Raw genomic sequence first — 10,926 nt, 5'->3', positions numbered from 1 at the left:
GATGATCACTCACTAATGAGTATGATTGTCCACTTAAGAAACTCTGTGTTCCTGGTCATGGTTCTGTGGGGCCTTTCACGGCTGATGAACCCGATCCGGGAGCCACATCTTCGACCGTACACTTGGCAGGTGTTTCCGGAAGGCGGGATTGAACCTTGGACTGTAGATCGCTGGCGTTCCTTTCCCATGTTCCTTTTCGGGGCCTCCTCTTGCCCTCGGGTATTCTCAAAGAATTGTGTCTCTTCAATCAGGAGGTTCCTCCAATAAGTTTCCTCTGAGCAAAGGTCTCCCAGGCATTGACCTTGATGTTGCATTTCTTGAGGTAAGCCTTCAGGGTGTCTTTGAAGAGCTTCCCTTGTCATTGTCTTGTTTGGGATGTTTCACTGAGCTGGGCGAAGATCAGCTTTGGCAGTCGGGACTCCGACACCTTAACCACATGCCTCATGACCTCTGACATCTAGAAAAACAAGAGCAGCAGGTGAATAGCGACACCATCACCTGGAGACTCCCCTCCAAGTCATTCACCATCTTGACTTGGAAATATATCACCCTTCCTTTGATGGGTCAAAATCCTGGAACTCCCTCCACGCCAAACAGCACAGTGGGTGTACCTACACCACATAGAATTTACAATGCAGAAGGAGGTCATTCGGCCCATCAAGTCTGCACCGGCCCCTGGAAGGTGAACCCTACCTAAGCCGACACCTCCACCCTATCCCCGAACCAAGTAACCCCACCCCTTTTTGGACACACGGGGCAATTTATCATGGCCAATCCACATAACCTGCACATCTTTAGATTGTGGGAGGAAACCGGAGCACCCGGAGGAAACCCACGCAGACTCGGGGAGAACGTGCAAACGCCACACAGTGACCCAAGGCGGGAATCGAACCTGGGACCCTGGAGCTGTGAAGCAGCAGTGCCAACCCCTGTGTTGGTGTGCTGCCCACATGGACTGCAGAGGTTCAAGAAGGGAGCTCACCCTCCACAAACCCCAGGGCGATTATGAATAGGTCACAAATGCCTCGTATCCCCGCGAAGGAGCAAATAAATGTTCCCGCTGGCGGAATGAGAGGCGAGATACAGGACTCCGGACAACAACAACAAAAAACACGTCTTAACGCCAGGAATGCTTAGGACGGGGAAACTGGAGGACAGAGTGCACAGAATGCCTTTAAAGAGAGCTGAAGATAAACAAAATAGCCCCACCTTCAATAGGAGCAGGGTTCATGTGGAGTTCATGCGTGAGAGGGGAAATGAAAGGGTTGAGGGGAGTGAGTGTGGGTGGCGTGGCGGAGGCACATGGGGCGGGAGGGGTACTTTATAAGAGGCTCAGTGACGGCTGGAGTCAGACGGGGAATCCTCAGGCAGGAGATGCGGGTTTTATTGTAACAGTTGCAGTGAAGTCAGCTCCGCCGAGTCACTTGTTTGCTTTATTATCGGGCTGGCTTGGTGGTGCCAGCCGTACCCAGACCGCGCGCCCTCCCTCTGCAAACATCAGCAATTCACAGCCCGGGTGCAGGAGTGCCCTCCGCGGGGGGCATGGAGGGCAAAGAGGCTGGGGCAGCGGTGGGCGCGAAGGACAGCTTCCAGGAGCGGATGAAGGAGATCCTGGAGCGCGCGAACCGGCTGCAGCCTGAGGAGATGACGTTCCGCTACCAGGGGCTGCTCTATCCCACCGTACTGACCTCGGCGGAGACCCTGCAGGAGCTGCTCACCTTCCAGGCGCGCCCCGAAGACATGATGGTCTCCTCTTACCCCAAATGTGGTGAGCGTGGCTGGCTCGAGCCCCCGGCATCCCTTCATTGCTTTTCTTCTCTTTTAAAAAATAATTTAGAACTCCCTTCGCCTCAAACTCTTCTTTTTCTGTCTGTTTGTTTTGAAAAGTTCAACCTTTCCAGAAAGTGTTTGAAATCTGTCCCTTCCACATATTGCAACATTTTACAATACCTGTAACTGTTTGGCTTAATCTCTGCGGCAATTTTTTCTCAGTTATTTTGTAATATCGCTGTACTGTTGGATTTTTTTTTTAATTGCCTTCCCAGCTTTTGTAGCTGTCACTGGTGCTTTAACTTGAACACTTGTTGCAAAGCTCGCATTAAGGCGGGCGATGTCGCCCCGATCGTTCTCCTGTCTGTGCAACATTTAACTTTCCTGAGCGGTGCTTGTGTTAGGCAACCTCCCCACCCCCTGCCCTCTCTGTGCCCTTGAACCCACTTCAGCAATCCAGGGTCTACCTACACGGGGACAAGCGCCACACTCGGCAACGCCCAAGCTATGGAGAGCAGTACAACCTGAGCTAAGGATACACCAGAGCCATTAAACTCAGCAACTGCTGCCCCCTTCTCCTACTTGACGATATGTGGGCATCGCTGGCTAAAGCCAGCATTCATTGCCCACCCCGAATTACCCTTTGAGAAGGTGCTGGTGAGCTGCCTTTTTTTGGATCGCTGCAGCCCATGGGGTGCAGGCACATCCACAGTGCTGTTAGGGAGGGACAGTGAAGGAGCGGCTGATATATTTTCACGTCAGGGCGGTGAGTGACTTGGAGGGGAACTTGCAGCAGTGAGTGAGTGGGTGTGGGACTGCGTGAGTGACTGAATGAGTAGAGGTGAGTGACTCAGTGACTGACTGAGTGACTGACTGAGTGAATGAGTGAGTGTGTGTGAGTGATTAAGTGAATGAGTAAGTGAGTGAGTAAAGGTGAGTGAGTGAGTGACTGAGTGAGTGAGAGAGTGACTGTGAGTGGTGAGTGAGTGAGTACAGGTGAGTGAATGAGTAGAGGTGAGTGTGAGTCTGCCTTACACCCAGTCTCAGTTTTATCACTCACTCTCACCACCACACACCAGCACATGCCCATCTCCCCCCACATACCCACACGCAGACCCACACACACCCAGACCCACAGACCCACACACAAACCCAGACACACACACACCCAGACCCACAAACACACCCACATACCCACGACCACCGACATCCACTCTCCCCCACACACACCCAGATCCACATACACACACACCCTGACCCACACACACACCCAGACCCACCAACCCAGACCCACACACACACACACACAGACACACACACCCAAGTCATGCTTTAACTCTACGGGGCACTGGTGAGACCACACTTAGAGTATTGTGGACTGTTTTGGTCTCCTTACTTAAGGAGGGATGTACTTGCATTGGAAGCAGTTCAGAGAATGTTCACTAGGCTGATTCTGAGGATGAGAGAGTTGTCTTATGAGGAATGGTTGAGAAGGTTGGGTCTGGACTCATTGGAGTTTAGAAGAATGAAGTCATCGTATTGAAAGCCGTAACGTTCTGAGGGGGTTTGAGCGAAGAGATGCTGGTGGAATGTCTCCCCTCGTGCAGATGTCTAGGACTCAGGGATACCATTTCAAAATCAGGGACAAGCACATCTTCTCTCAGAGGGCTATTGACCTTTGGAATTCTCTATCCCAGAGAGCAGTGGAGATGCATATTTAACAGATTTTTGATCTATGAAGGAGTCGAAGGTTATAGGGGTAGGCAGGAATGTGGAGTCAAAGTCACATCATTAAATGGCGGAGCAGGGTCAAGAGGTCAAGTGGTCTACACCTGGTCCTATGCAACACGCCTAGGCTCCTGTAACAGCACTTTCCAAACCTCTGACTTCTCTCCTTCGATGATCACTCACTAATGAGTATGATTGTCCACTTAAGAAACTCTGTGTTCCTGGTCATGGTTCTGTGAGGCCTTTCACGGCTGATGAACCCGATCCGGGAGCCACATCTTCGACCGTACACTTGGCAGGTGTTTCCGGAAGGCGGGATTGATCCTTGGACTGTAGATCGCTGGCGCTCCTTTCCCATGTTCCTTTTCGGGTCCTCCTCTTGCCCTCGGGTATTCTCGAAGAATTGTGTCTCTTCAATCAGGAGGTTCCTCCAATATGTTTCCTCTGAGCAAAGGTCTCCCAGGCATTGACCTTGATTTTGCATTTCTTGAGGTAAGCCTTCAGGGTGTCTTTGAAGAGCTTCCCTTGTCATTGTCTTGTTTGGGATGTTTCACTGAGCTGGGCGAAGATCAGCTTTGGCAGTCGGGACTCTGACACCCTAACCACATGCCGCGTGACCTCTGATATCTAGAAGACAAGAGCAGCAGGTGAATGGCGACACCATCACCTGGAGACTCCCCTCCAAGGCATTCACCATCTTGACTTGGAAATATATCACCCTTCCTTTGATGGGTCAAAATCCTGGAACTCCCTCCACGCCAAACAGCACAGTGGGTGTACCTACACCACATAGAATTTACAATGCAGAAGGAGGTCATTCGGCCCATCAAGTCTGCACCGGCCCCTGGAAAGAGAACCCTACCTAAGCCGACACCTCCACCCTGTCCCCGAACCAAGTAACCCCACCCCTTTTTGGACACTTTGGACACATGGGGCAATTTATCATGGCCAATCCACATAACCTGCACATCTTTAGATTGTGGGAGGAAACCGGAGCACCCGGAGGAAACCCACGCAGACATGGGGAGAACGTGCAAACGCCACACAGTGACCCAAGGCGGGAATCGAACCTGGGACCCTGGAGCTGTAAAGCAGCAGTGCCAACCCCTGTGTTGGTGTGCTGCCCACATGGACCGCAGAGGTTCAAGAAGGGAGCTCACCCTCCACAAACCCCAGGGCGATTATGAATAGGTCACAAATGCCTCGCATCACCGCGAAGGAACAAATAAATGTTCCCGCTGGCGGAATGAGAGCCGAGGACTCCGGACAACAACAACAAAAAACACGTCTTAACGCCAGGAATGCTTAGGACGGGGAAACTGGAGGGCAGAGTGCACAGAATGCCTTTAAAGAGAGCTGAAGATAAACAAAATAGCCCCACCTTCAATAGGAGCAGGGTTCAAGTGGAGTTCATGCGTGAGAGGGGAAATGAAAGGGTTGAGGGGAGTGAGTGAGTGAATGAGTGTGGGTGGCGTGGCGGAGGCACATGGGGCGGGAGGGGTACTTTATAAGAGGCTCAGTGACGGCTGGAGTCAGACGGGGAATCCTCAGGCAGGAGATGCGGGTTTTATTGTAACAGTTGCAGTGAAGTCAGCTCCGCTGAGTCACTTGTTTGCTTTATTATCGGGCTGGCTTGGTGGTGCCAGCCGTACCCAAACCACCGCCCTCCCTCTGCAAACACTGGTCCGTGATGCAGAGTGAGGCCAACAGCGCGGGTTCAATTCCTGTGCCGGCTGAGGTTATTCGTGAAGGCCCCACCGTCTCAACCTTACGCAGGGTCGGAGAGAGAAAGGCCCTTGCACCTCATTTGAGTGGTGAGCACGAACAGATTGTAAGAAATGGGAGTTGGGTATTCACCCTGAGTGACATGCAATGTAGCAGCAAGTTCTCGTGCTGTCTGCACGTGTGATTGTCTGAGGAGAGAGAAATAGCCACACGTTTGGGCTATTTGAGAATAGCCAAACCTGCCCCCCACCCCTGTATGTGATCACCGGCTTTGACATCTCTGACCCACACGACCTGCCCTGTGCCAGTTAACCCCATGGCAATGTGCCTATTGGAGCAAGGCCTGGATGGTTGATAAACCTCTTTTGGTTCTGCCCCCCCCCCCGTTCCTGTGTAACGTGCCATCTTCTGGAAGAGCGGGGATGAGTTGGTGAGCAGCCCGTGAATGTGTTGGGATACATGTTGGTGCAGATTGCAAAAGCAGCAAGTTGTGAGCATGAAGGGCTGGTGGATGTGTCGACGATAGTGTGAAAGTTGTCAGGACAGTGAAACGCCGTCCAAATTGTAACTTGAAACCAGTAGAATGTTTGTGCCAACTCAGAAACGAGAAACAGATGTTGAGTGTGCGTTTATAGGGAAAGCTGCTGTGGTGCAGTGTTGCGTTGTGTTTTGAAAGGAAGAGCATGTGTAGTGGGGGTTGGGGGAGGGATGGATTAACAGTTCTTTGAAGAAAGTATAGTGTTTCAAGGCTTCATTCAGAGAAAAACACAGGAAAATTAAATTTGAACCCTTCACTATCCTGATCACTTGCTTTCTACATCAAAGCCATTTCCTGGTTGCAAAGCGACAGGTTCTGCAACCTCTCAGACTTTATTTGCCTGTATATTTTTCCATCACTGGCACATCAGTAGCTCTGTAGATGGGCCACAACAGGATCAGGACTTCCAGGGATCCTGGAATTTGGCATTCCTCTGAGCACTGTGCTTAAAAGATGTACTGTCCCCTGGGTCACTGTCCATTTGAGTTTGCACCTACTCCCCGTGTCCGCGTGGGTTTCACCCCCACAACCCAAAGATGTGCAGGTTAGGTAGATTGGCCACGCTAAATTGCCCCTTAATTGGAAACAAAATAATAATTGGGTACTCTAAATTTTAAAAAAATGTGCTGTCATATCTGTGAAAGTAAAAGCAGAATTTTGACACAAAGATTATCTGCCTGAAATTGATGCCAAACTCTTTGGAAGATTGATTTTTATTGCACAGATTGTTGCTCTGGTAACTGGAAATCTATAATTTAAACATGGCAGATCAATCATAATGTTCTGGACACTCAAAGAACTACTTGTTTCGGATAGCCATCACAAAGTATCCACTTGTACTTTAAATGTTAATAAAATATTTAAAAATGCATATTTATTGTAGCAGGAGCGAACCTTTGGCTCAGTGGTAGGGTTATCCGGAATGGTTTAAACTGCATTTATGTCCAGTGTGGGGCGATGGGCGGGCAGGCTGAGAATGAACACTGGTTCAGTGGCAGCATTGTGGGTGACTCTAGAACTAGGGGGGGTGCTATTTTAAAATTAGGGGTCACCACGGTGGCGCAGTGGTTAGCACTGCTGCCTCACGGCACTGAGGTCCCAGGTTCGATCCCGGCTCTGGGTCACTGTCCGTGTGGAGTTTGCACATTCGCCACGTGTCTGCGTGAGTTTCGCCCCCACAGCCCAAAGATGTGTAGGGTGGGTGGATTGGCCACGCTAAATTGCCCCTTAATTGGAAAAAATGAATTGAGTACTCTAAATTTATTTTTAAAAATTAGGGGTCGCCTTATAGGAGAGAGATGAGAAGAACCCTTTCCTCTCAGGGAGTTGTGCAATTTTGGAATTCTGTCTCAGAAGGCGGGGTCATTGGTTACTTCTAAGGTGAAGGTAGATTGATTCTTGTTAGGATAGGGAATCTAAGATTTTGGGTACAGATGGGAATGTGGGACTCGAAACACAAACAGATTAGCCATTATCTTATTGAATGGCAGATCAGGCTCAAGGAGCCAAAAGGCCAACTGCTGTTCCTATTTCATATGGGCGGTATGGCAGCACCTTTGCTTCACAGCACCAGGGACCCGGGTTCAATTCCCGGCTTGGGTCACTATCTGTGCGGAGTCTGCAAGTTCTCCCCATGTCTGCGTGGGTTTCCTCCGGGTGCTGCGGTTTCCTCCCACAAGTCCCGGAAGATGTGCTTGTTGGGTGAATTGGACATTCTGAATTCTCCCTCAGAGTACCCGAACAGGTGCCGGAATGTGGCAACTAGGGTATTTTCACAGTAACTTCATTGCAGTGTTAATGTAAGCCTACTTGTGACAATAATAAAGATTATTATTATGTTCGTACGCTTGTGTTTGGAGTTGGAAGGGTTGAGTCCAAACAGCTGCTCCAGACAGAACTGGCAAATGCTCGGGATGGAACATTTAAGTTATAAAGAGAGGTTGGATAGGCTTGGCTCGTTTTCTCTGGAGAAGAGAAGACTGAGGGGTGACCTAATCGAGATGTACAGGATAATAAGGGGCATGGACAGGGTGGATAGGAGCAGCTGTTCCCCTCAGTTGAAGGGTCAGTTACGATGGGACACAAGTTCAAAGTGAGGGATGGGAGGTTTAGAGGGGATTTGAAGAAAAACCTTTTTACCCAGAGAGTGGTGACGGTCTGGAGTGCACTGTCTGGGAGGGTGGGAGAGGCAGGCTGCCTCACACCCTTTAAAAAGTACCTGGATAGGTGGCACGGTGGCGCAGTGGTTAGCGCTGCTGTCTACAGCACTGAGGTCCCAGGTTCAATCCCGGCCCCAGGTCACTGTCTGTGTGGAGTTTGCACAATCTCCCCGCGTCTGCGTGGGTTTCACCCCCACAACCCAAAGATGTGCAGGGAGGTGAACTGGCCACGCTAAATTGCCCCTTAATTGGAGGGAAAAAAATAATTGGGTGCTCTAAAAAATGTTTTTTCAGTACCTGGATGAGTACTTGGCACACCATAACATTCATGGTTATGGGCCAAGTGCTGGCAAGTGGGATTGGGTGGGCAGGTCAGGGCTTTTCATGCGTCGGTGCAGACCCGATGGGCCGAAGGGCCTCTTCTGCACTGTAGGATTCTGTGAAATGACAGACCAGACCACTGACTCTGAATACTGGATCAACAGATCGACAGCTGGCAAGAGTCCGATTGTTCCTGTCTGTCTCTTCCCCTCCAAATCACTCAGAAAGCACTCTAGCCGTGGGTGCAGCACACTTAGCAGTAGGTAATACTGAAGGTAAAAACTCTGAAATTTGATTTGATTTGTTGATGAAATAAATGAAAATCGCTTATTGTCACAAGTAGGCTTCAAATGAAGTTACTGTGAAAAGCTCCTAGTCGCCACATTCCAGCGCCTGTTCAGTGATGTAATTTGATTTGATTTATTGTCACATGTACCGAAGTACAGTGAAAAGTATTCTTCTGCAGCCGAGGAACGTACACAGTGGAACTTACATAGTAGACACACGAATAATCAACAAAGAACATTGACAAATGGTACATTGACAAAACGGAGGTTGTTGAGGTGTCTCGAGTGGCTATCTAAGAAGGATGTTATACATGTGATTGTATTCCCTAGTGAATGACTCCGGAATTGTGTGTGTGCACATCTCTTGGGTTCTGCCCTAGGGTAGGTTGTGTTCCTTCGCATGCATTTGCTCACATTGATCTCATGTAACCAGTCACATCAACTTTTTCACTGTGTCCTACAGGATTTAATTGGGTGAATCAGTTACTTTGGGATATTGCCTCCACCAATCAAAGTGGATCTAAAGACTGGAAGCTTGGCGGTCTTTTTAAAGTCAAGTTACTGGAATTTGAAGGTGCTGAGAGATATGAGGTATGTAGATGAGAAATTGTGCTCACGTCCTTTAAAGAAACAGAAAGGCTTGTATTTATGTAGTGCTTTCCACGGTCACCAAAGACAGAATTTTTCAAATGCCGAGCAGGCTTGCCATAGACAGGAATGTTTACGAGATCTCTCACCTCCCCCCTCCCGTCCCCCCCACTCCCCTCCTATCCACCATTATCATAACTCCAGGCCCTGCCCACTGGGCTTGGCTCGCCTTGTCCCATTGTTACCATCGAGCCCCTCCCCCCCCACCCCTCCCGGAAGCCTCCCATCCACTTCCTCTTGAAAACACCTCAACCAGTATCGGTCCCCTCCCCCAACTTTTCACACCGCCTAGGCCCGTCGAAACCTGTTCTACCAGGATCTGATGGCCGCAGACCCTCGCCCCACCACACTCCCGGTCACTGGCCAGCTTAAACCAGCCAGTGTGAACAGCAATTACACCCAATTCGAAAAGGAAGGACTGGCCATTGTCTTTATGGTGAAGAAACTTCAGCAATATGTATATGGGCATCGATTCACCATTGTTACGAATCACAATCTATTGCTAGGGCTTTTTAAAGAGGGCAAGGTGATTTTGCCAAGAGCGTCTTCCCGGATACAGCGATGGGCCCTGTTGCTAGCGGCGTACGAGTGCGTATTCAAGCATCACCCAGGCACGCAGATCGCGAATGTGAATGTGCTGAGCTGGCTCCCATTATCAACAAGCCTCCCATCCCACCAAGGTTATTTCGTCGCTGAACATTGTGGACACCTTGCCTGTTACTGCAGCTCAGATACACGACTGGATGCAAAGGGACTCAGTATTGGTGAAAATATCCCATATCGTCTTGCAGAGGAGCCACAAGGCAAGCTGCCCAAAGATCTACAGGCCTTTGACACCAAGATGCGGGGGCTCAGTGAGGAAGACGGTATCCTTCTATGAGGGGCTTGTGTTGTGATCTCAAGCCTCGGCAGATGGGCCATACTCCAGGACCTGCACAACCAACACCCAGGGGTGTTGAAAATGAAGATGCTGGTCAGAAGCTATGTGTGGCGGCCAGTGGGCATCATGGTGATGCAGTGGTTAGCACTGGGTTAGCACTGGGACTACGGCGCTGAGGTTCAAATCTGGGTCACTGTCCATGGAGTTTGCACATTCTCCCCATGCCTGCATGGGTTTAACCCCCACAACCCAAAGATGTGCTGGTTAGGTGGATTGGCCACACTAAATTGCCCTTTAATTGGGAAAAGAAAATAATTGGGTACTCCTCTACATTTTAAAAAAAAATTAAAAAAGAAAAACATTTGTGGTGGCCAGGCCTGATGGTGAGATCAAACGACTGGCCCAAAAGTGTACCCCATGCCAGGAGCATCATAAGCCTCTGTCAGCCGTACCATTCTCCCAGGGGAAATGCTGGGCCTGCAAGCCGATTTTGCCGGAAGGTTCTGTATTTTTATTTGTGGTAGACACCCACTCCAAGTGGCTGGACGTCCATCAGACGTCATCCACCACGCTGGAGGCCACCATGGAGAAGCTACGGCTCTCCTTCAGCACCCACAGCTTCCCGGAGGTGAGCATTACAGACACTGCTACCCTGTTCACCAGTGACGAGTTTGCACACTTTATGAAGGCAAATGGGGTGAGACACATCTGGATGGCCCCATACTACCCTTTGTTCGAAAGGGCTGACCGTGGGGGAGGGGTGTTATAATCCCCACGAGACTCACGGGGTCGACTCGATTAGTCTCTGCGAGAGCTTCACGGAGGACGAGCTCCACCACTGAGGGGTGGAGGCCCATCCGTGGGTTCATT

The 10,926-nt window shown here is 50.1% G+C and overlaps 1 protein-coding gene across 2 annotated transcripts in view; it reads left to right on the top strand.

Moving 5' to 3' along the window:
- Positions 1-1,322: 1,322 nt before the first annotated feature.
- Positions 1,323-10,926, top strand: part of sult6b1 (sulfotransferase family, cytosolic, 6b, member 1) — a 31,820-nt gene continuing 22,216 nt past the window's right edge. Inside the window, exons 1-3 of one of the 2 annotated variants that reach the window (XM_038815038.1) lie at positions 1,323-1,583; positions 5,090-5,312; positions 8,992-9,119. In XM_038815038.1, coding sequence (XP_038670966.1) covers positions 5,189-5,312; positions 8,992-9,119 — 252 coding nt within the window. In that variant the 5' untranslated portion in view covers positions 1,323-1,583; positions 5,090-5,188. Of the gene's footprint in view, positions 1,769-5,089; positions 5,313-8,991; positions 9,120-10,926 lie in introns of both variants that reach the window. The other variant, XM_038815028.1, reaches the window with a different exon arrangement.

The sequence above is a fragment of the Scyliorhinus canicula genome, chromosome 1, assembly GCF_902713615.1.
Source record: "Scyliorhinus canicula chromosome 1, sScyCan1.1, whole genome shotgun sequence".
Lineage (NCBI taxonomy): Eukaryota > Metazoa > Chordata > Chondrichthyes > Carcharhiniformes > Scyliorhinidae > Scyliorhinus > Scyliorhinus canicula.
This window is presented reverse-complemented; position numbering and strand designations above follow the sequence as displayed.